General features: G+C 39.5%; 2 protein-coding genes across 6 annotated transcripts in view; one reads left to right on the plus strand and one right to left on the minus strand.

The window, feature by feature from the left end:
* The window catches only part of LOC108096671 (G protein alpha o subunit), a 30,187-nt gene that overhangs the window by 3,978 nt on the left and 786 nt on the right, over positions 1-25,423 (minus strand). The window contains exons 1-7 of one of the 3 annotated variants that reach the window (XM_017198449.2): positions 19,137-19,245; positions 17,907-18,292; positions 14,858-15,042; positions 14,581-14,741; positions 736-864; positions 542-671; positions 63-216 (exon numbers count right to left, since the gene is read on the minus strand). In XM_017198449.2, the coding sequence (XP_017053938.1) occupies positions 63-216; positions 542-671; positions 736-864; positions 14,581-14,741; positions 14,858-15,042; positions 17,907-18,024 (877 nt within the window). In that variant the 5' untranslated portion in view covers positions 18,025-18,292; positions 19,137-19,245. Of the gene's footprint in view, positions 1-62; positions 217-541; positions 672-735; positions 865-14,580; positions 14,742-14,857; positions 15,043-17,906; positions 18,293-19,116; positions 19,246-24,552; positions 24,805-25,423 lie in introns of those variants that run through there. The other 2 variants (XM_017198450.2, XM_017198448.2) reach the window with 2 other exon arrangements.
* Positions 2,998-13,678, plus strand: LOC108096670 (probable cytochrome P450 49a1). 3 transcript variants are annotated; one of them, XM_017198444.2, is made up of 14 exons: positions 2,998-3,467; positions 6,358-6,583; positions 6,834-7,003; positions 7,078-7,243; positions 10,627-10,707; positions 10,812-10,928; positions 11,034-11,110; positions 11,649-11,844; positions 11,912-12,086; positions 12,154-12,323; positions 12,392-12,470; positions 12,535-12,643; positions 12,980-13,101; positions 13,209-13,678. In XM_017198444.2, the coding sequence occupies exons 2-14, from the start codon at positions 6,381-6,383 to the stop codon at positions 13,320-13,322; spliced, it is 1,779 nt and encodes a 592-aa protein (XP_017053933.1). In that variant the 5' UTR covers positions 2,998-3,467; positions 6,358-6,380; the 3' UTR covers positions 13,323-13,678. The 3 variants fall into 3 exon arrangements, with proteins under 3 accessions (XP_017053933.1, XP_017053935.1, XP_017053934.1); XM_017198446.2 differs by having other exon boundaries at positions 2,998-3,208; XM_017198445.2 differs by lacking the exon at positions 2,998-3,467 and adding an exon at positions 5,257-5,555.

A 25,423-nucleotide genomic window follows, 5' to 3' on the forward strand; every position in this document is an offset into this window, starting at 1 on the left:
ACGAATCGAAAACAAATAGCATTAGTAAACAATCTAGTTACATGATCAAATAGTTTACTTACCTGTGTACTCGGGGAAGCAAATTGTCAGGGGACTCTTGCGGATCTTCTCCTCGAACAGATCCTTCTTGTTCAGGAACAGAATGATCGAGGTGTCCGTGAACCACTTGTTGTTACAGATCGAGTCGAACAGTTTCAGCGACTCTTGCATGCGGTTCTGAAAGGGTTTAAAGTAATTAAATAGTTGTTATTAAATGTTAAAATATTTTTAAAATTTGAGAGATGTTTTATTCAGTATTATCAACACTATTCAAAGCTTATTGTATTTTAGTCTCGTTTTAAATTTTAATATGAAATGTGGTTAAACGGATTACATTTTTAATTAATTAAATTTAAGGACTGTTTTTATTGTTATGATATGTACGCTTAAGATTCACTTAAAAAATTTTATGATCATTTTTCTTATTTTGTAAACCAATAATTGCATGGGATGTAATATTATATTATATATATTATAGGAATTCTTTCATAGTTAAACCTACCGTAGTTTCATCCTCATGCAAGACCTGATCGTATTCAGACATGGCCACGCAGAAAATGATCGCTGTGACATCTTCGAAGCAATGTATCCATTTCTTACGTTCAGAACGCTGACCGCCCACATCGAACAATCTATAGGTTTAGAAATTACAAAGATTAAAACATTGTCTTTAAGTTATAAGACAAGATTACTCACTTAAAGTTGAGGTTTTTGAAGGAGAAGTGTACCTCAACGATGCCAGTGGTCTTGACGCGAGTACGCAAGATATCCTGTTCGGTTGGCTGGTAGTCCTTGGCGCCTAACCGATCCAAATCATCGAGGAAACTGCAAGCAGAGAGAGCAAAGGAGAATAGTGTTCAGGAACGGTAGCCAAGAGAATTCCATTTCCCATCACACATCGCTTGACCAGACAACAAATGTTTGCCCATTCATCCATCCAGTCTCAATTTTCCGCCCGTATCTGACAAGTCTTGAGCAAACAATTAGGGCGCAGACCAAAGCGCTGAGCAAACAATTAAAAACAAAAAACCTGCGCGCGTGTCGAGACCAAAGGGAAAATGGGAAATGGGGGAAAAGCCGGCCCACACACTCACACACACACACATGCTTGGCTATGCAAACCTCTAGAATGTAGAAAACCTCTGCAGCAACTAGCCATTGAAAATGATTTCCATTTCCGTGAGCCATTCTGGTTCCAATTTCCGTGCAAGCAAGCCATGTATATTTGTAATTAGTTTTATTTGCCGCTTATGTAACCGTCAGGCCAGCAAAGGCATCTGTCAGATACAGATAGAGATTCACACATACAGATACAGATACAGAAGCAGAGTCTGCGTGCTTGGGTGCCAGAGCGTCAACAAGTAGGTCATCATCAAAGTGGGAGACCAGAGTGTCCAAGTGGCCAGTAGATGTGTGTGTGTGTGTGTGTTTTGGGCCGTAATTAACGCCAGGCACGCAATGTCTTCAAAAACTAAAGGGCTCGCGACTTGTTGGCCAGCTAATTTCATTTGCTGGCCGGGTTAAGACAGGTCGTAAATAGTTTCTGAGGCTGTGCGAGGAATCTGCGCTTGTTATCGCATCAATCTTCGGTTGACTTGCTCTTGCGCTGAAATCTACTGCCATTGCTCAACTGCTTTTGCGTCCAAATTACACGCACAATTGCCCAACAACAAGCTGGGCCGAGTTAGCAGGCAATCGGAGAGGGCCACCACCATCCAATTCTGCAGTTGGCCAAAAGGAAATTGTCGCAGTCATGCTCGCCTGCCACAACCGCAACCGCACCGCCTTTCGTGCAGAAAGGTTTGGTTCGGTTTGGTTTGGTTTAGTCGTGGGCTAAACTGCATAATTGAAGCTAATGCCCGATATTTGTTACGATTTCTTGGACCCACGTTAATTGACCGCCTGGCAAACGCAAACGGATCCGATCTTCGATTGGGCAACCGCTTGGTTAGCACTTGGCAGGCCGAGATCTTATTTAACATGTCCATCATAAAAGTTTTCTTTTCTGTTTACTGATCCGAAACCGCAGACACACATGCAGCTGTAATTTGTAGGCCCCGGAAAATGTGTTGCAATGTGTGGCAAGTGGCTAGTTGCGGTTTCTTGAAAGTAGATCATCATAAACTTTGTTCAGCCGAATGGCAGGGAAAGTGAGCTTAGGATAGAAAAGTTATCTTTGCTTTATTTATAGAACAGAGATGGTGAAAGCCTTTTAATGAGTGATTGCGGAATTAACAAGCAAAAAAATGAATTTATTTGATAAAAGAAAAGGATTTATCAGCTGGTATTGTTAGTTAGAAATATTAAAAGTGAGTTGTACACTTACCGAGTTTTTATAATCGATTTAAACTCTTTTAAAATTGTATAAACACTAACAAAGAAACAGAAGGAAAAGTAATTTATTTTTACTTCAACTTGACCAACTTAATTCACCTTTTTTCCACCTTATCCAAGATCACTGAGGCCATCGTGCGAAATTTATTTGCCTGCCTCCTCTGACTATTGTTTTACCCACTTTTATGGCCTTTTCAATTAAGCGATTTGCGTGCAATTTAGCCGAGCAATTGAGTCGTTAGTCTCCGCAGTGTTTTATAATAATTTATTTATTTTACATAACCCTCAGATCGCAGAGCTCATCCAATGCTCGTCAGGCCCCCTCATTAATGTCAATCAAGGGAGTACACCGTTACATATTAACACAAACTTTTGCTTTTTGATTAGGATTATTAGACACTTTCGGTTTCATTTCCCGAAATTACGTTATTTATAACAGAAGCCGACGTTTCTTTCTGGGCCAAAAAGAGCAATAAAGTTAGCAGCAGCTGTGGCAGGCACTTAGCACAAATACCTTAAGTGAGAAAATCAACAGAAGCGCGCCAAAAGTCGACAAGTTTTGCCGATCGCCAGTTGCCTATAGCCTATAGCGCCTATAAGCTATAAGTAGACTAAGAAGCCCGGCGATCGCGTTTAGTGCGTTGCGGTTGGTCTACGAGGCAACAGCTCACCAGACTCGGCAGCTCCATCCACAACTCTCGGTTTCGGTTTCGGTTTCGGATTTGGTTTCGAGTTTGAGTTTGAGTTTGGGATCCGGTGGAGCTAACATAAACCTACGGACGGTTTCGGGTTGCGTGACAAAAGACCTGGCGAATCTCCGCCGTTTCGAGTGCTCGTGAGTGGGAAATTGGCCAAAAGAAAACAATAGAAATCCACACACAACCAAAGGCATAAAAAGCTGTTTTTAATTGTGAACAAACGACGGGTTGAACATCTTTCGGAAAACAGCAAGACCGCAAGTAAATTAAAACTAAAACTAAATCGGCAACAAGTTGATTGAAACTTCATCTGAAAAGCAAACCAAACCAACTGGCGTGGCAGGCCGAAAAAAAGCAAAAAACCGATTTGGCGAAATAATAAAAGCAAACATTCGAGTGAGTTTTTCCGAGAGGGGTTTTCCCGAGTCAATTTGGGCGTGTCAGGCAAACTAGTTGCACTTTGAAAAGCATTCAGTCAACTCGGCTGTCAAAGAAATCAACGTTTAACGTGAAAGGCCAATTTAATTATATTGGAAAAGTATCGGAAAAAGACGGGAAAACAAGTATTTAATAGGGGTGTTTAACGGTGTGCTGGTGTCACATAAATCTTGAACGGATGTAAAGGCATTTACCAAACAAGGTGGATAATTAAATTTATTTTAACTGTGCAAATTAAGTTTTATGGGAAAGCAAACAGTTTCAGCATATAAAGTAGTTGAATACCATCCATTTTTGAAAATAAAAATCAGGTACACAAGTTGGATTTTGAAAAGCAATTACTTTTAAAAAGTATTGGAAAAAACAATTATTTTTAATGATGGTATTGCAAAGCAAGGAGGTGCCACATAAATCTTTAAAAACATATTAAATGTCGCTCAAAGTGAGATTGAATATTTAATTTATTGCAATTTAAGTGTATGTCAAATATTCCATAAACAAAAACAAAAAGTTAAAAAGATAAAAGATCAGCAAACAATTAGAAAGTAAAACACCTCCCGACAATTTGAGTTTCGGAAGGAAATAAAAATTAGCTGCATGAAAGATAAATTAAAGTGGTTAGTGCGAGTTTTCCGAGATGCATTTTCCCAGAAAAATTAGTCAAGCTGGCTAAAACTAGTTGCAGTCGACGACTTAGCCAATACGTTAGCGTGAAAGCAAATTTGAATATGGTTTTCGGCCACACCTCTCGAAGGGCGAGTCGAAAACCAATAAGAAACTTCATAGTGATTTGCCAAGCTGTCAGCGCAGTGACATAATCGACCGGGATTTTTTTGAACCAACTACCTCTGCTCATTTAGCAGACGAATGCTAATAGAATTCCTTTCGATTTCGATTGCGAATTCATTCGAGTGTAACGCGAATGCGGCCCAGGGAGCAAGAGCAGCTGTCTCGCTGCCACTGCCACCGATTTGGGGAACAATGGCCATAAAAGCCAACGACAAGTGGCTGCTTGACATTTCTTCTACATTACTCGCAGGCGCTAGGATTATCACTCAAGTTCATTATAACCGCCTTGGCGATAAAGCCGCTCTGGCATTCCCAGATAGTTGGTTTTGTTGTTGTTGTAGCTGCTTTTACCGCTCGAGATCCCAAGGTCGCCGCTTGTGCGACAAGGGCAAGGATAAGCCGCTCCGCTGCCATTGTGAATACACGAGTGTACACAAGAAATAAAAGCCAAAAAGCAAAGGGGCTTGGTGAAGGGGAAAAAGCAAAAAACAAAAAAAAATAAAGATTGGGTGGCAGCAAAAGTTTCGCTGGTTTCGGGTGAGCAGATTTTTGTTCCATCAAATTTTCGGCATTTAAATTATATTGCCCTCGGGGAGCAGGCGCACAAGAAGAAGTCGGGAATCAGTGGCACACAAAAGTGCCACCGTTGCCATTGTTCGACGGCATACGCTGCGTATGAGCAATCTTGCCTTGTTGCCAGTTTTGCTTTTTTTCTGTTGTGTGCCCGCGGGAAGGGAATGCTTTTTGTATTAAATGCGTGTGTGCCGGCAAGTTCGGAAGTTCGGAAGTTTTCGGGGCACAAAACAGAGTTCCTATTTGGTCGGTAAAGTGGGGGGAAATTTAAGCCAAACCAGAGTCAAAAGAAAAGGTTACCAACGTCAAACTTTGACTTTCTGACCGTTTGGAATTTGGGAAATCGGTTATTTGATTGACAAGTCCTTTCAGTTTTTCCCTCATTTTGACAACAATGTAATATATATTTAGAAGTGGCTATTTATAACAAGCTTTTAAAAATAAATAGCTTAAATGTAGGTCAAGAAAAGTAATCGGGTTTACAAATTAATTGCCATTTAATAAAAAAGAAAATTGACATGTGTTAACATGCTTGTTTTTCTAAATCCCAGTTACTTAGCAAATTAAGTCTTCTCTAATTTAAAAACTTGTGTCAAAGAAACAAAGGTGCATTAATAAATTAAAATACGAATAATTTGGTTAAACTACTGGGGACCAACTTTTAGTTTGCATAATAAAGGAATTGTAAGTCACTTGGGAAGTTTCTCGAGCACAGGCAAAAGTTGTTTACGCATGTTTTAAAACCTTTATCAAGTCATATTGAGTTTTGTTCGGTTCCCTTCAAAGTCGAAGCTTGTATGAGGCCTCACTTGGTGAACAATTTACTAGACTTGGCCAGGGTTGATTTGGCCCTCAGTTGCGGCACTTCAATAACTCTTCAGCTTGAGTTTTCTTTGTTTGAATTCGCATTTTACGAGTGCCTGTAGTTGTGCTCAATTTAACGCTAGCTAACTCCGGCTTGATTATTGGCAGCAGCCATAAAATGGAACGCACCGACAACAAATGGGAATCCCCCTGCCACCCAAACCCCACTTTTTTTATAAGTGCTCCCCCGAGATCTGAGATCTGAGATGCGAGGACAAGGGACAATCGTCGATTGTTTACTCGGGTTTGTTTAGCAACTAACTCGAAGTCGAACTCGAACTCAAACTAAGTGCTGTCATCGCTGAAAGTTAAAGTGAATACGAATATGGATTTGCGAGTGTGCCACAATATTTGCACTCCAACCGAACACCTTTTAGCGCTTTAGTCAACGCATTCTATGGGGAATCGCTTGTGAATAGTAAACGCAAGTGGCCTTTATTTCTTATTGATTGATTTCGCCGGGGCAATCCACTTGGAAATGCATCAAAAGTTTCGCAGAGCGAGAGGAGAAGGAAGCACTCGGGGAATCAGCATAAATACACAATTTAGTTTGCCGCCGGCAGCAGATTGCTCAACTTGCTAAACTTTTTACATAATACTTTTCCCCTCCCCCTCCCCGCAGGACTCTCCTCCTCCGAGCTGAAGATGTCGGGCTTACGCAAAACCTCCATTGCGCTGATGAGGCGCTCCACTTCCAGCACCACCACTCTGCCGCATTCCGGGGGCGGTGGTGTGGCGGTGTCGCCACCCAGCAGCGGAGTGGGCGTGGCGACGGAAATTGAAAAATCAATTGCAATGCAGCGCCTGCGAACCGGAGAGTCGGAATATCTGAAGAAATTAAATGTCAGGTTTGTGATTTTCCCACACCATCTACACAGAAAAAAAACTAGTTTTTAAATTCAAAATAATCCCCTAAGATAAAGCCTTAGATTTTTAAGGAAATAATTTCTGCATAGTTTTAGTTGGTAAATGGTTTTCAGTTATATTTTGCTTTCTTCGAAGTTGAAAACCATTTAAACTTTAAAAGTACAAAACTTTTTTTATAAATCATGTTTTTGTAAATCTTTTCCTCTGTGTGCAATTACTACTAATTGGCAGCCAACAAGCCGTGACAGCAGCGGCGGAGAAAAGCACTAGAACAGCCGCATTACCGGCGGTGGAAGCCACGACTTCTGCTTCGCCGGCTGCAGTGCGTCCTTATTCGGAAGTGCCGGGTCCATATCCCTTGCCGCTGATTGGCAACTCCTGGCGCTTTGCCCCGCTAATTGGTGAGTCCTCATTGGCAGCCGGCAAACCGGGAAACTGCGACGCTGGACAACTAATAACCGGGTGTCACCAACAGGAACGTATAAAATAAGCGACCTGGACAAGGTCATGAATGAACTGCACGTGAACTATGGAAAGATGGCCAAGGTGGGTGGTCTCATTGGCCATCCGGACCTGCTGTTCGTCTTCGACGGCGACGAGATTCGTAACATATTCAAGAAGGAGGAGGCCATGCCACACCGGTGAGTGATTAATCAACTTTTGGCATCTCGGTGCAATGCAAAATTGCGTATACGACTCGTGTGACCTGTCAGTTCGACATGATTGATTATCTTTCGCGTGTTTATAAATCGTGGGAAAAGGGACTTTAGTTAGTGAAAAGAGAGGCTAAGATTTGATCATACAATCCGAAATCAATAATACGAGAAGGATAGTATTATAGAATTGCAAATTCGAAGGGGAATATTTGATTTTGTAAGTTGAACGTAGAAGTTACATAAAATGGATATATTTTATACATCAAAATATTTAACCATCTATTAGTTTTTTATTTATTATAGTTTTTAAAAACCTCATCATGACCAGAAATTACTTAACAAAACCAATCAAATGTTAATTTTTTCCTCTTTTGGAGGTTTAAACAAGACCATTAACTGTGTTGTTAACCCAAGATTATGGTAAAGTCCTGCATGGCTGCACTGGGTCTGAGTTTCCAGTAATACCGCATGTACATGCAAAAGCCCACACACATATAGAATATATATATCCGTAGCAAAGTCAGTCATGCATGGGTGACTCCAAGCCACCCCCTTTTCCACCTCCTCTCTCTCCCCCCAATCCAATTGCAATTCCTGTTTATTTATGCGCATATTGAATGAATGCAGTCTGTAATTAAATTATTAACTGCGAAGGCAGAAAATGGCGATTGCGCTTGGGAACGAGGATTACACAAAATGTGTGAAAATATGTGACAGATTGGAATCTAAAGGGCAGAATCGAAAAAAAACGAAGTGTGAAAATATTTCAAGGGAGGTTAAATATGAATTATTTTTTATTCTATGGAATTTTGAATGCAACATATGTATACAAAAATATATATATGAATACATATTTATTGAAATAAATAGTAGTGCCCGAATTGTAAAGGACTTATAATATCCTGTTCCACTATTAAAATTATTTAAAATATGTCATGCAGATTGACGTTTTTTGCGCGTGATAACAATAATCCATAAATTGAAATTAGTTGAGACTTTCACTTCGCATTCGGACATCCAATCCGTAGGCCTAGCAACCCGAGATCCAACCGAAATAAAACCAAGCCAAACAAAACAAAACAAACGATTCACGCAGGCCGAACGACAAGAGTTTTTGCATCATAGAAATAAATAAAAGTGACCGAAGCGATGAAGCCAAAAAAAAAAAAAAAAAAAAAAAACAAAAACAAATAAACAAAACGAAAGTCACACAGATCGCTAACGTGTCCATAACTTTTATAAGCTTTCTTTTCTCCGCCTTTCGCTATCATTCAGATATTTCTGCGAGCATTGCCGTGGCCATGAACCAATTTGAACAAGTTACGCTTATGTTTCCTATAGCTATATAGTTTATTCAGACATATAGTTTATGGACAACAAAACGGATCGATGGCGAATGCGAATCGCAGACGGCGATAAAGCCAAACACTCCATTGTTTGCGTTTGGCCAGCACATTTAGCAAGTCATCATTAAAATGGCTGAAAAGAATCGCTAATAGATTGGACATGAGACAACATTAACGTAATGTTGGCTCGTTCGCTGGCCGGCAGACAGATTGATGAATGAACCATCTGCCGGCGAAGAAGTGTGAACCTAACTACTGCTCACCATCTAAATGGCTAAATGGTAAAATGACTGAATGACCGAATGACTGACTGACTGACTGACCGACTGATTGATGAAGATATTTGGCCAAGAGATGTGTACACATTCATGTACGCCAGAGGCGTCGGCTTTGTTGACTTTTTACGAGGCCCATAAAATTCACAGAGAAACGCCGAATCGTGTGTGGGAATATCTAACTCGGAAAAAGTGTGCGAGGGATTTCAGGCCAGAGTTTCGATCGTGACAATCTTGGGGTCAACTTTTCAGTTATTATCTTGTCAACAGAGTGTTTTCCTCGAATTCCCAGTTAAATGCTTAATATGCCAAAGACGTCACGTCGGATTTGCGTAAAAATATGCAGATTATAATAGGCCTTTTCTCTACCATCTTTCGCTGTTATATTCAAAGTCTTGAATTGGTAAAACAAAAAAAAAGATGGTGAATAAACATACTATAAACTATTAGCAACATTGATACAAAAAGTAAATTTTACTAATTAAATATGGAAGCACAAAATGGAAAGTAAATATTGACTATGTAATCCATAGGGAAATAAAATCGATAAAAATTCTTCTTAATATCATCTGCCTTACAATCATGACTTCATTCTTGTTTGCTTATTTTTAAACTATTGCGTTCCTTCCAACTGCTGGTTAGTACTTAAATTTGCATAATTCGATGGAGAATATTCTTATTTAATAGACATTCAGGGGTGGGTCTTCTTGACGTTTTAAAACCCAGCTGATTCACACATCTACACTTAAATTTCGCATTAAATTGGGCATTTTGTTGCCTAGGGCAACCCAATGTCAATGCGAAGTGGAAAACAACAGTCAAGTCAAACGCGCAAAATGGATGTCTAAGTTGTTGTGGGCCAGGGTGGTGCATAAAACAAAAGCCAATAAATACGCTTCTTTTATTTGTTCTGTGACATGCGAGTAGACAAATATAATGCAAATACCAGCTTGCTGAACATCAAGGGTTCTACGATACGGAGACCGACCGAATGACTGGAATGGCTTCATTTTCTGTGGGCTTGGGTTTGAATTTGTGTTTGATGTTGTCGTCGCCGGTCTGTCTGCACGCAAGGGCAAGCGACCTCAAAAGGGGCGGTGGGGTGGCCTACGGGAGGTGGGCGTGTTAGCCGCTTTATAGACCGACACGCTTACGTGTGTGCAGGATAAAAAAAAACTGGCAATTTTCCCTTTTTTCAGGATTTTTCTGTATTAAAATATATATGGGATTTGTGGCACTTCTTTCAGACATTTAATTAAGACAATTATAGGTACTTTTTATATACCAAAGTTGGTTATGGTGCAATAATTTTATTACTATTTAAATGGATTCAAATGGAACTTAAAAAATTAATTTGTTAAAATTTGCCACATTTAAACTGTAGATCAAATGCATTATTAAAAGGAATATATGTATTTATTTACATTTTTTCTGTAAAACGTTGCTTTTTTTTTAAGTTTGATATTGATGTGGCACTTTAAATTATATTCTGAATAAATGTATACACATTTTGTTAAAAAAGGAGAGTTTTTTGTGGTATTTATCAATTTATCGGAAGATCTATAAAAAGTTGCTAGTAATTTATTTTAGCTGTTTCTATCCTATTGAAGCGATTATGTTGCTTCTAATTATAAACAAACCTATGAAAAAACGTTTTCAATGGCAAAGTACTAATGGCTTTTTTTTCCATGTACTCCCTTCAATGTGTTTTTGTGCAAAACCCGCTCTTTACCATCGTGGAAGCCAGGCCGTCGATGCCCTCACTGCGCCACTACAAGGGCGACCTGCGACGCGATTTCTTTGGCGATGTGGCCGGCCTAATTGGCGTGTAAGTAATGTGCTTATGCAACGGATATTATGGCGGGCATTCGGAGTGCACATCCACCCCAATTACCTTACCTATTTTTTCCCCTCATTTTTTTATTTTTTCAGACACGGACCCAAGTGGGAGGCCTTCAGACAGGAGGTGCAGCACATCCTGCTGCAGCCGCAGACGGCCAAGAAGTACATTCCGCCGCTAAACGACATTGCCAGCGAGTTTATGGGCCGGTAAGTCTGCGCCTAAAGCATCCAAGCAGCCAGCCAATTTACCAGCAAGTTATGCAATCCACATTTACATCTACATCTACTTCTACTTTGTATCTGTATCTGCAGGATTGAGCTGATGCGCGACGAAAAGGACGAGCTGCCAGCCAATTTCCTGCACGAGCTCTACAATTGGGCCTTGGAATGTGAGTTGTTGCAATTGGATTTTACTTATGCAATTATGACACTTTTCTGGCAATATTTATTGAAATGCTGCCATCGTAATTAGTTTATAATTACTTCAGGCTGCTGCTTATATCCCCGTGACATTTGTAAACTAATTAGAGTAATTGCTCGATGCTTTTTCAAGTGTATTTGTGTAGTTCAAGGTTTTATCTTTGGTTTACGAGTAAACATAAAAACACTGAATAAGAGGTAGTTAAATTTCCACTTGATACACACATTTATTTAAACGCTTGATTGAATTCGTTTTGCTAATTAAAGCTAAACTTTTTGTTTACTTTTGTTAGCTTTGAATGAATAAAAGGCAGCAAAAGACTCGATATTTTAACAAATCACTAAACTCTAAATTGGAAGCTTAAACAATGAATTTCACAGTTGTTAAATATGTCACTTCTGCTTTGTTTAGCATGAACCAAACAACTCTAATTGAAATGTTAAATTTCTAAGCTTATGAAGTGTAGCATTATCCTTAAATACTTTCATATCTAAAACCAATTCCAGCTGTTGGCCGCGTTTCCTTGGACACAAGATTGGGTTGCTTGTCGCCCGAGGGAAGTGAAGAAGCTCAGCAGATTATCGAGGCCATAAACACATTTTTCTGGGCCGTTCCCGAATTGGAGCTGCGAATGCCCCTGTGGCGTGTTTATCCCACAAAAGCATATAGAAGCTTCGTCAAGGCTTTGGATCAGTTCACAGCGTGAGTTTATTAAAAACTCATATAAATAAGGAAAATTATAATTCAATGAAATCATTTACTTGTCTAGAATTTGCATGAAGAATATCAGCAAGACCATGGACAAGGCCGATGCCGACGAGGCTAAAGGTTTGCCCAAATCGGAGGCGGATATATCTATTGTGGAGAGAATAGTGCGAAAGACGGGCAATCGCAAGCTGGCTGCCATTTTGGCGCTGGATTTGTTTTTGGTGGGAGTGGATACGGTAAGATTAAATATAACATAACCATTCCTATATAAAATATTAATTATATGAATATATTATTTTTTAGACCTCTGTAGCAGCCTCTTCCACAATTTATCAACTAGCCAAAAACCCAGACAAACAGCAGCGACTCTTCGATGAGTTGCAAAAGGTGTTTCCCCATCGCGAGGCGGAGATCAACCAAAATGTCCTGGAGCAGATGCCCTATCTTCGAGCTTGTGTAAAGGAAACTCTGCGGTATGAAGACCACTCTCTATGATTGATTCGATGTCAATTTTAAATGGAAAAACCCTTTTCTCGTTTAGCATGCGACCCGTGGTGATTGCCAATGGGCGAAGTCTTCAGTCGGACGCTGTCATCAATGGCTACCATGTTCCCAAGGGCGTAAGTCTCTGCGAAACACTGACCTTTTCGACTGTCATCTAAATTTCATTCCTCCTGCTTTCAGACACACGTTATCTTCCCCCATTTGGTGGTTTCAAACGATCCCGCATATTTCCCAGAACCCAAGCGCTTTTTGCCAGAGCGCTGGCTAAAACAGTCAGCGGCAGATGCAGGTGAGCTAGCCATTAAAAAAATGTCCCCTTAAATCGTTAGAGCGCTTTAGTTGAGCACTAAGAAATGTGAGACAAAGAGCATAGAGAACTGGAAAATTCACTAGCAAATACTCAGTTCTTTAAAATATTACGGATTTCCAATTTCTACTGTCCATCTCTTTATTAACTTTTATAGCGTTGTTCCAATAAAAGTAAAATGTAATATGGATTTATAGTATATAGGAATTGTGTAGTAAGATACCGAATAATATTTTCCGCACAAAAATGTTTTGCATTCAAGGTCACTGTAAAACGGATTTTTTCCCAGTTTCTAACCAACATTCCTTTTATTTTCAGCTGGTTGCCCCCATGCCAACCAGAAAATTCACCCGTTTGTGAGTTTGCCCTTTGGCTTTGGGCGTCGCATGTGCGTGGGTCGTCGCTTTGCCGAAATCGAGTTGCACACACTGCTGGCAAAGGTTGGTTTTTTTGTTCCTCTCACCTCTCCTCTTTTTTACCTTCAAAAAACCCTTCCCGAACCCCTTACTAACCAGCTTTAATTTGGCTTGCTTAATTCCCGAAACAGATCTTCCGCAAATACAAGGTCTCGTACAACTCCGGTGAGTTTGTGTACCGAGTGAACTCCACGTACATTCCGCAGTCTCCTCTGAACTTTAAACTAACGACGAGGGACGAGTAGTGAGCAGTGAGCAGTGAGCAAAGGGAACTGGAGGCCCTGGGAGCTCCTCTGCAACGAGCTGAGCCTCAAAGCTGCAGTGACACACGGCGGATGTGTGATATTTATAGTCAAAAGCCCAGCTGCTTCTGCTGCTGCTGCGATGTTTCTTTTTAATTAAGCAAATGTACACAACACACACACATAAATATAACCAACAAATTCAGCACATCCCGTGTGTGCGTGTGTAACTAAATAATCGTTGTGTACTTATGTTGATACATGTGTATATAGAACCCATTATGTTCGCCCATATTTAGTTGTAGTTTTTCCCAAGAATAATTGTACCCAATAAAGCGTCGAAAAGTATGCAATAAAAATGGTGTTTCTGTTTGTTTTTCTTGTCTGGCATTATCATTAATCAAAGGCCAAGTGGGCTCAGGACAAAGTGTGATGGCTAAGGTCAAGCAAACGCCAATCTATGCCCATGATTAATTGCTTTTTGCTAAGTGTATCATTAGTTTTATTGGCTGAACGCTTTGACGAGGATAATCTTAGAAGTGATTCTATTTCTAACTTGACTTTAAAAACCTTTTGAGGACCAACATATTGAACTGACACTCTTAAGGCATACAAGAACTGAAACTCTATATTAAATTATCCACAGCCTGCACAATCAACTTTATTTTTAGATTGTTATAAAGTGAAACCAGCCATATTCAATTACAAGTTTAATTGAAAGGGCGAAAATCACGTATCTACAGTCATAATGATGTTGCTTTAAATAAATAAAGAGGAAAGGCGAATCGTGATACGGCAAAGTTATTTTTAGATCGAAGTGAAGGTTAAGGCATTTCAGAGATTTTTGCCTAATTTGAATCAAATTTAATTTAAGAAGTTCGTTTGATCTGCTTTTATATGAAAGTTGTACATTTTTATACCTTTACTCTAAAACTTTACTTTCTGTATATCGTTTTTTGTTAGTTAATTTATTATAATTGCAGCCCATTCTATTTGACTATTTTAAACTTTTTAAATTTTTGTTTTTTATATTTTTTACTTCTCAATCTGCATGTCTGCTTTTTTCTTCAACCGGAAACATTTAAAATAATATCCACCTGTTTGGCTTTGCCGCCTACGTGTTTGCCAACTGATTAAAAATACAGCATTTAAAATAATTGGCCGCACCATCTGCCAGTATCCATTCACACCCCATTCGAACGTGGCCAAATACTGTGTGTTTGATAGTTTGTATCTGATATTTGTGTATGTTTGTACTCACTATTTAGCGGAGTCGTTCAGTTGGTATTCGTTGCTGCGCGAGAAGCACTCCTGGACGCCGGCATCCTGCCAAAGGCGCTTCATGGCGGCCAGCAGCTCCTCCGAGAAGGGTTCGGTGTCGTGCATCCGCTGGCACACGTCGAACACCATCTTGGCATCGCTCTGGGATCGTGGAAAGCGGAGAAAGGTTACAGAAAAAAAGAAAGAAAGAAAGAAAGAAAGGAGGGAAAAGGCAGGGTTAGTAACTGTAGTGAATGGGAACTCATTGGGGGACTTACCTCCCGCTCGTTATTGCTGTACTGAATACTTAGGTTTGGCATCGCGCGCAATATTGCAACTAATGATTGTATTGTGTTGCTGTAGACAACCGGTCGATATTGTTTAAAGTCCTCCGCAGTGAAGCCGCTCTCGTGAATGATTTTCATCTGTTTGACTATTGTGCTCTTGCCCGATTCACCGGCACCTAGAGGAGGAAAAAGATACAGTTACAGTTAGAGATACAGATACAGATACAGAACAAAGTTAGTGATGCATGGAGATACATAAGTGTATGGGGTATGGGATATACATATAATATAATATGGGGTCTTTATGCGTCTGGTTATGCGGTTATCGGCGCCGACAAAAGATCTTAGGAGGGCTGCAAATATTTATGCTGCGTTTAGTTCTCGAGCACTATGTATGTCTGTGCTTTGTGCTCCTCAAGTAGGGCTTAATGGCCTTTGAGCACACCCACCCACCCACATCGCCGTGATTATCAACATCCTCATCATCATCATCATCATCATCACTATCATCATCGTAGTCGCCAATGTATCATCTTGAGTTGCCGTCGGCCAAAAGAAATGAGGAAAAGTACGCAAAGAGGGGGCAACTATAAATGGCAAACAAAGGATTAATTGTTTGGCCCTGGTCATCTGGCGACTATATTATAGACTCCTTTTGCTCGTCTACATCTTGTCTTGTCGTTCATTCGCTTTTTTCTACTATCTACTTTGAAGGATTTGCCAGCTGCAATTTTAGCAGAATTTCCATCCAATTGAATGCAATTTGTTAATTGAGTGTCTGCTGAAGGGGGTTTTGTGATAAACGAGATAATCGAGACAGCGGAGAGCTCGGCTGGAAAATTGCTTAGCTTAGCTGTCCTTGGGAAAATGGCATAATTTGATAAACGGTAATTGCATTTGCTTATTTTAACTGCCCACTGCAACTTAATCATCTTCGAAGAGCTTTAAATAAAACGCAGTTTATTTGGTTTTAATATACAACTTTTGTGATAACATTCCTCGCGCATTCTGCGATAATTCCGAAAGTTATGTTGCTATTACTCATTGCTAAAAAAATCTTTCTTAATTATCCACTTGAATTTTAAGTACTCAAATTTATATATAGTATTTCATTATTCTGAAATAATGTTCTGAATTTATTTGGTAGTACATTAAAGTAAATTGTCAGATAGAATTTATCTAATTACCTATTAATGGTTTAAGTTCTTGACATCCTGATCAATTCAGAGTTTTTCAATTTACATTTCCTGATTTATTCCATTAAAATCATAAAAGAAAAAGAGTTCATTGTCCAGCACTTGAAAAAGTCTACACACCTTCACAAAAACTTAAAATAATCTTTTGAAAAAAAAAAACTCCACCCGAAAAAAAACCTTAACCAAGGAAAATGTTTAGATTTTGAAAACTTAAGAGCAGCGAACAGGGAAATTTCCCTGGATTGTTTATAGAGGCAATCGGGGGACCGAGAAGGCACCTGAGATTAATGTTTTGTTTGTGTGGAAATCGAAGGCAAAGTGCTTAAATTTAATGCCGCCGTGGATTGCAGGAAAACAAAAGAAAAGATTCGGCAACAGACAGAGATGGAGCGTACGAACGTGTTGCTCTGATTATTATTATGAATTTTTCGGATGCGCACGGCAAGGCGAAAAAAAGCAAGAAGAATCTTTTTAAATAAACATTTCCAGCACACACACGCAGTGGGTGTTGCCTGAAAATGAACAATTTTATTCCGAAACACACGCAAAACTGTCAGAAATTGAAATCTTCTCCCCCTGCCCAACATTTTCAGATGAGTCCGAGCAAAGAGGAAATTAAATGAAATACACGAAATGTAAACAGCGAAATGAGGCGGTAGGTTGAATATGCAGCCGGAGATGAGAGTTACTGAAAAAAAAAGCGTATGAAAATATGAAAATTACTCATCTGGCCAGCAGAACGAAAAGCGAAATGCAGTTTTTCCTACACTTTCCGCCTTGATTAACAGCCCAAATTTGGTAAATTTTGCCATATACTATATACATTTTTTGCCCGTTTCAAAAGGGGAGCATTCGCAGAGGTTATTTATGCCGATGCATCGGCGATTTTTCATTTGTTAATGTCTCCCAGCGGACATGTTTATTATGTCCGCTTATCACAAATCGGAATCCAATTGCAGTTACAATCAACTGCTATATATTTTCTACATACGCTCACTATTTCCTGACTTTTGCACCCTCTCACACACAATCCAATCTAATTCAAGCGATTCACCCGCAACAAACTGACCTTGAACTTTCCGTCTGATACATGAATATATATTATTGTGATTATTAAATTTATGGCAATTCACAGTCGCTTATAGCAAAAATCGAGAGGGAACTCTGCCAAGAAACAACTTGCAGTTGCTATGTCAGGAAATCGATATGAAATGCCATTCAATTAAATTATTGATGTAATTAAACAGTGGAGTTCTTTGGGATTTATTAATATGGCAAAAAAAAACGAATCAGGATGACTTTCCACCTTTGATTTTGTTTGTTTATTTAAAAAGAAAGAACAAATAATTTTGTGAACCAGTATACACTTTGATTTCAGGATTTTTAAGATTTAAAAATTTTTGCCAATGTGGAATAAATTTTTACCGCGTTTTGTAATATCCAAACTCGAAAAATTTCCGTGATAAGTATAATTTTTAATATGCTTTTTTAAAAACCGACTTTTGCACGTTGTTTATGTCCCGTTTTTAAACTTAAAAGTTTAGCAACCGCTTTCGCATTTAAAAAGAACTATGTGAAATGGGTCCTTTGAGTGCTCAGCTGAAGTGGGTATAAATTTCCAGCGAGGACCACAAATAGCATCGCTCAAAGGCCAAGGCTGCAGCTGACAAAAAATGATACAGAAGCTTGTTCTAAGGACATGGCCGGGGCTTTTAATGAGCCGCCAGGGCAGCCGCTAAGTATGCTACACTAATTTTAGCCGTGCCGTGAATTAAATATTCATGCGTTCCGTTCGTTCGTTCGTTGCCTGTTCATTTAGCGAGCTGCCGCCTGGGGAAACTCACCGAGCAGCAGGAGTTTGATGTCCTTTGCCGCCTGTATGCCGTCCTCCTTGAGATTGCGCTCGATGAGGCGACTCCTGGCGGCTGCGGCTCGCTCCTCGGCAGACTGTGCGCAGCCCATGGTGCGTATTGCCTCGACGCAAAACGTTTTGAAGGTCGTTTGGTATCGGCCAACTCAATGGCCGACTACGTTGCCAGCGAAGAAAACCAGGTGTTTAACGTTTGGGTGGAAAACAAAGCGGGGATGTTAACTAACTCTACTATCCAGGGTAGTTTATTCTGTCACTTTAACTTAATTTCCAGTTTGAATTTAGATTTTTTGTTGGTTTTTGTGTAGCACTTCCTTTTCACTTCTTTTGATGTTTTTTCTTAGGAGTTATTTTCTTTCACTGCAATATTATATATTATTATGTCACACAACAATTCAGTTTTGTTTTCATCTGCGCACTTTGTTTTGATCCGCAGAAAGGGATTCTCAAGGATACGCGTTTTGACCGCTAACGGTTGAGTCTAATTGTAAACTGAAAAATTCGCATGTCCAAGAGCAAGGAAATTCGTTACTCACTGGACAGTTCGGGAAATTTTGTTGTCTTTGGCTAGGGAAAACTAGTAATGGAGAGGCGCAACTAGAGAGAGTAGCGAGTGGAAAAGCTCTAGGCACGGGCTTTTTGAGCCATACAAAAAATGTAATTAAGGAGCGTGGTTTTCATTAACCAAAACCCGAAAATGCGTACAAATATGGCAAAAAATCAATAATTTACGATAACAATTTTTGTTTTTTTTTTTGCAAAAAAGTCAACAATTATTGGTCCATAATATTTGTTGTTTTTGATTATTTATGTGATTAATAGCTCCATTGTTGGCAACTTCCACCCACTTTAAATAATTTTTTTCCATCCACGCTGTCTTACAAGTGGCCATAAACAGGAGAGAGAGGGAGAGAGAGAGAGCTGGAAAATGGGCACATGCTGACGCAAGGAGGCAATTCTTTTTTTTTGTTGTTTCAGCCAAATACGAAAAGCACAAACAAAACTTTTCTTTTGTACACTTGGCAGCTATTTGTTTTTGTATTCCAGCAGGCTAAATGATTCATGCGTTTGTCCAAAAAAGAGGCGAGAAAATTGGGGGAAGAACTTTTGCGAAGTTAACACACAGATTCAAGCGCCAAACTGAATTGTTGTTAAAACTTTAACTAAACACATTTGAGTATTACATATTTTGAATATATTTTACACTTTTTTTGCAGCGCTTTTTAATGTTTTTAGAACTCCAATTTAACGGTTTTATAGCTCCCTTTCGTGCGAGTTTTCTGGAGAGCTGGCAGAATTCAACTGAACTAACGGAACTGTGTGCCTGGATGCGCTGGAAATGCGCTCTCTTTTCTGGTGCCGCCCAAAGAGGCGAGCTTTCTCAGTACACACAGTGAAAGCTCAAAGGGAGAGAGCGGAAGAGAGCGCCTGCGCCTGCGCCACTGGAAGTTCGCAGAGAGCCGAGAGCATAATAACGAGTCTGCGCAGGACGAAAACAGCGAGTGTCCGCAAGACAAGGACAATCGCCCAGAACAGCGAGTGCGCCCACGCGATTTTCGTTTTTCTTTCCTATTTTTATTTTTTTTTTTTCATTTTTTTTTTTTGAGCAACTTAAAGTGGCTTTGCAGTTTAAATGAAAAACGCTGCTACTGCTACCCTCCTCGCACACAATTAAGTCGACGGCTTTAGAACTTTGCCACGTTTATGGGGCAAGCCAAAGCGCATTAGCACAAAACAGTTGGCCAGCAGCAGGATCCTACTTGTCCTCTCGCTTCCACTCTAACATAACGGTACAGCGGAAAATCGGGGGGAAACCACTATTAGATAAAACAATCGCATTGTTTCGATTGATGGGAATCGTTTGACGGAAACTTTGATTGAATGCCTCAATCGTTCAATAGCTGCAACTGCAAATCTAGATTATGACTAAATCAATTAACGTTCTCATAAAAAAGACATTGAGCTTCAATTAGAGAACCGACATGGCCATCAACCGGGCGAATTGTCCGCAATTACTTATGCTTTATTGTACAGGGGAGCCAGGCAAGCACGAATTAATAGCACGGGCTGATTGATTGTTCTTTTAAGGTCGATAACTTCTTTGGCACTTTTAATTTGGGCAAATTTTAAGTGGGCTTAGCATTTACTGAATGTACACTTTCGTTAAACTTTAACTTCAGTTAGTTAAAAAATCATTAAAATTATATTCATTTTAAAATGCCTTTAAAACCTTACTTTATAAAATTTTTTAAGGAATGCAATCTATGTTTTAAGATCCCAACAATGACCGAGCTAAACCCCTTTCCCTGCTTGCAAGTATAATTTTACCTTGAACTCGTCAGCCAGCCAATTAAGTGCTGACATCCTGACTCTGAACCTTTGACAAGAGGCAATCACGAGTGAAGTTTTCCGGGAAGAGGCTGATTTTCCTAGAAATTCCAGCACCACCTCCCTTAACCCATCCAGTGTCCCTCAAAGGCGAGGATAATTACCCCCACGTTCTCGTGTCAAAGGGTTAAGGAAAAACAGGCAATTTGGACCTTTACTAGCAAATGGCGTGACAAACACAAAATGTCAAAAAAGGACAATGAAAAATGCAACAACTGCATGAGGAAATAAAGCCATATAAAAGGTGAATTATAACTGAGAAATATCTTGTCTAAAATGTGGATTTGTGATGTTAACCTTTCAGAATAAAAAACGATTTCTCATGATAGGTAGCATTTTTTTTAATAACAACTACATAAATAGCAATATTGGTACCTTGGATTTAATCTGTAACAAGTTTACTTCATCTTTTTTTTTTTTGTAAATAGAAATTAGGTCCTCTAGATTGTACACTATTTTGCACACCACATTTGAATAATGTTGCGTGCACAATACGTGAATTTCGAATTCAAAGTTGGACCCCCAATTTTCACCTCGATCCCCCTAACGAGCTTAATTAAATTATCGCTGTGCGAAAATGGACCAAAACGATGTCAGTGCAGAATAAAAAAACGAAAACAATGAATGGGCAAATGAAATTATTGAATGAATTGGGATCCAGAAGCAGAGGGTGAACTGCAAAGAGGGAAGGGCGAAACCACAAACCGCAGCCAACGACAAACGGCAAACAAATTGACAACTTTTTTTCATATCACGCGAACTCTTCGCTCTTTTGAAATGACAGACAGCGGCAAAGTGGAGCACTTGTGCACTTGTCGCTCTGCTGAAACAATCTGCACCTCCCCCGAATCCCCGACCCACCACCCCACCACCCATCCAGTGCCATTTTCACATTTTCCATGCCGTTTTACGGGTTGCAGGTCGCAGGGCCTCTTGGCACTCGGTCGACATTTGACTCTGCTCAATTAAGTTCGATTTGTGTTGTATTTGGCATCTTTTATAGTTTATTTAACGAGCCTGTTTACTGGCATTTTGTGAGCTGTTTGGCCCGAGACTTTTGAGAAGCGGGCCCAAAATTTAATTGCTTTGTTACATTTGTTTGGTGTTCAAGATTGAGTGGGTCAGTCATCGATGCTTTTGCTGATTGCTCTCTAAATTATGCTCGGTTGAATATTCATACGTCGCATTTTTCTCGAGAAAGTATAATTTTTTCGGTAGTGTGTTGATTAATCAAAGTGGTATTTCTTAATTCGGGAAAAAGGGAATAGTCTTAAGAGTTCACTTTTTATATGAACAGCCTTAAAATGCGTCACAGTTATTCACAAGGGAATTATCAACGCAACTAATTTATTTGATAACGGAAACTAAAGACTTTATTAATAACTTAAGTAAACATTCAGATAACATAAAATTGTTTATCATTGAACAAAGATAAAACTTATTCCTTTCAAAGCTAAGACAATCATTATGCTTACTGTATCTTATAATCAGAAACTTGCATTTTATTTCTCTAGTTCTGACCAGTTTGCAATTGTTCTTTATTGTTTTATAGAGCCATATCACTCAGCCAAAGGGGCCAACAAAGTGGCAAACAAACGAGCATCGAACGTTTCCTCAATAACCTTTGGCTAGAAAATTATGCCTCAAGTGGCGGTTTCTTCAAACTTCCGCCAGGAGGCGCCACTTGAGGGACAACAGTGCCGTTGTGAAGTATGCAGCCACACCCAGGACACGTACATGTTTCCTTTCACTCCCTTCCGTTTTTGTGCCGTCCATTGTTTCGTTAGTGTTTCCTGGCCGCCATTCGATGCTTCCGCCTGCCATTCGTCTCCCTTTTACCGCCCACATGCCGCCCACTTACACTACCCACGGCCCAAAGACCACAACCCACAACCCACCCACTGCCCACCACCACCGCATTAAACGGGCCATGTTGCAACATGGCTGCATGCCACGCCACTCCACTCCTCGCCACTCGACTCTGCTCCTTGTTGCCTGTTAGGGCGGTTAAAAGTTTTGCCTGATTGCACAGAACAACAGCGAGTAACTGTGCAATAAGTAATGCGCCTACACAACAAATAAATTAGTAAAAACTACAAAATGTGTGTTTATTAAAAAACTTTTATGTGTTATTCGCAGCAAAACAAAATATTTAAGATCATCTAGCTTGTAAAGTAAAAGCCTGTTTAAAATATACTTTTATATTGATAATATTGATAATTTGGTTAAAATCGTTTTCAAACGTAAGAAAAGAGATAAGAAGTTTAGTTGGATAAAAGCATTTCTGAACTTTTTTATTGGTAGCAATGATCATTTGAAGAAAGAAAGAATTTTATCCTTTTCGTAAGTAAAAGCATAAATTATTTTTCATGCAATATAATATTACAACCATTCAATGAATTAATCTGATTTTTTAAAGTGATTCCTTTTGGTGCAGCAACTTGTTTCAGTAACATGTTTGTGTACGATGTTAAAGTGAAAGAGAAATTCGCATGTAGGCTGCAGCTTTGTCATTTCTCCGCCCGCCTGCCTCCTTATCTCTTTTTCGGGGGCGAGTCAAAGTCAATAGGATTAACTGACATTTCAATGTCAGTGGCGCAACCAGGTTAACAAACACTCTGGCCCCCAAAGCCACAACCATGATGAAGCCCAGCCACCCTGCGGCACACACGTGCAATTGTTTCAATGTCAAGTGGCGTCGATTGCCTCCACTCTTCGGCGGATGCAGACGCACTTGGCCAAATCTAAGGCTAAGGCTAAGGCTGCAGCTGCAGTCGTGGCTGCACTTGTGGATTAGATCGGAACTGATGCCGAACAGAGATGACAAACATCTGGGATGAACCCATGGGATTCAACAATATGGGATCCATAAAATTAAGGAAATACAAAAACGTTTAAGAGTTTTTTTTGTGTAAGTGCGAGATATAAGAATAGTTTACTTAACTGTATTTATATGGAATTCAAGCAACTGATTTCAGTTTATTTTAAAAAGAAAAGCGATAAAAACCATCTTTCAATAAAATTAATTTTCAAAATGATTTTTATTAAAAAATTTTAAGTCTATAAAGTTTACCAAAAGGGTTAACCTTTCAGCTTTAAGTTCAAACATTTGAGGTCTTAAACAGATTTATTTTCTTCGTCATAACTTGTTCGTAACAAGCTTCCAAACATAAAATAATTTATTGTTATATTTACGAAATAGCGTTTATTTGTCTTAATCAAAGTATATTTAAGGCTGATGCATAGCTCTTTCTAGGTATACTCGTATTTTTAGGTTTTTCCAAAACAATTCCTATCCCATCACTAGCATGCCACTGAAGCACTTGAATCGCGGCGAGAGCTCCACAAGCCACATGGCTCCTTGAAAGTGTTTAGTTTTCACACTCGGCTGCCACAAAGGCAGATGCAACTGTTGCTGCTGCCATTGTTCATGAATTCGGCCTGCACAGTGGTTCGTGAGTCCTCTTTATTTTAGGAATTCCATTAAACATGCAACACCCAAAAGTTGACCCAAATTACTTCGGTTTCGCCTTGGCCAAAAAAACACGCTAAGAATAGTTTTGTCGTGAAACCGATGCATCATCAGTCAAACAGAGGGCTATTACCTTGGGTGGGCTCTCTTTTGTGGGGGCAACAAGTCGTTAAATTAAGGTTTAACTACTTTGAAGTTTCTATTGATTGAGATATTTTGCTTATCGCTGCGGAACACTTAAAAACTTAAACTAAATTGAATATACTGAATACCATTTCCCGGTTAAAGTTTAAGTTAACTAAAAGATATGGGAATTGTTGAATATTATCAGCTTATTCGTATTAACAAACTGTTTTGGTCGCTTTTGGTTTATCAACACACATATTTGTTGGGTTTTGAAAACAAAAATGTTAATGAAAGACCACTTATGATTTTAATGACTCACAATCTAAATACAGAACCCTTAGAACCCCAAAAAATGTAAAAATTAGGTAAAGTGAAATTCCGCTTTGCATATCCAGCATTTCCGCCACTGTTCTCGTTCACCAAAAGTGTGTGCAATAAATATTCCCCTATCTATCGCCACGTAAAACCGAAAATACAATTTTCCAACGCACTCACTCAAGTGCCCCGGAATCTGACCGCGATAAACCAACAAATTTGCCTCGAAATAGAACAATAGCAAAAGGTAAACGCCGGGGAGCTGAGTTTCCACTTCCGGCGATCGGGGGGAAAATGGAGGGGGGAAAAGTGCACTTACCCAGCAGCAGGAGCTTGATGTCCTTGGCCGCCTGGATGCCATCCTCCTTCAGGTTCTTCTCGATCTGTTTGGATCGCTGTATGGCGGCGCGTTCTTCGGCGGATGTGGTGCAGCCCATTGCGATCGGGTTTGGATTCTGATTTGGATTTGGATTTACACGGGGGCTTTTCGGTTAATCTTTTTTGTTCTCCAATTTTCCTGGACTTTCTTTCTTTTTATCTTATTTGCTTATGTACAGTTTTACGGTTTCAACTGAAATGGAATATTGAACCCATCAACAATAACAAATGCACGGGTCAGCCAGTGACTCACTCCAAACAGTGCACGCTCGATAAAGGGAACCAATGAAAACCAAGGCTGTTACTAAATTAAAGTACACAGCTGTCACTAAATGAATAGTAGCATTAACATGTTTTTATTGTATTTTTATAACTAAACAAAAATATATCATCATTGATTCACTGCATATGGCGTGCACTGTACAGAGTAGAGCACTGGCTGGGCCTAATTTTATGACCGCCACTGTATGTCCAATAGGGCGCGCACTGTTTCAATTATGTTGTTTTTGTTTTTTATCAGCAGACGCAAAGTAAAAATAAAAGCAAAAGTAATGATAGCCAGCTAATTTGCATATGGAGCATGTTTGTGATATCGATACAAAATTCATCAATCGCGCTGATAAGATAAATCCTTCAGATATAACGGGGTTTCGAGATAAGGGGCGGTAATTTATCATGTAAGTGAATTAGTTTCGAGGCCGGAAATCCACAAATATTTAAGCCAAGTTTTTGGATTAACATTTCATTTTGTTTTGGGGTAACGTTTTTTTTAGTTTGAATGCGATTAATAGTTTATAATTTTGTTAGGGTTC

This window comes from Drosophila ficusphila, unplaced genomic scaffold (assembly GCF_018152265.1).
Source record: "Drosophila ficusphila isolate 14025-0441.05 unplaced genomic scaffold, ASM1815226v1 contig_414, whole genome shotgun sequence".
NCBI classification, from domain to species: Eukaryota; Metazoa; Arthropoda; class Insecta; order Diptera; family Drosophilidae; genus Drosophila; species Drosophila ficusphila.

What these genes read in the sequence shown, in the direction of transcription:
- LOC108096670 (XM_017198444.2), top strand. Translation starts at nt 6,381, where the DNA reads ATGTCGGGCTTACGCAAAACCTCCATTGCGCTGATGAGGCGCTCCACT. An exon ending in GCCAGCGAGTTTATGGGCCG is followed by an intron (nt 10,929 to 11,033) that starts GTAAGTCTGCGC and finishes CTGTATCTGCAG; the next exon opens with GATTGAGCTGATGCGCGACG. An exon ending in TGTGTAAAGGAAACTCTGCG is followed by an intron (nt 12,324 to 12,391) that starts GTATGAAGACCA and finishes TTTCTCGTTTAG; the next exon opens with CATGCGACCCGTGGTGATTG.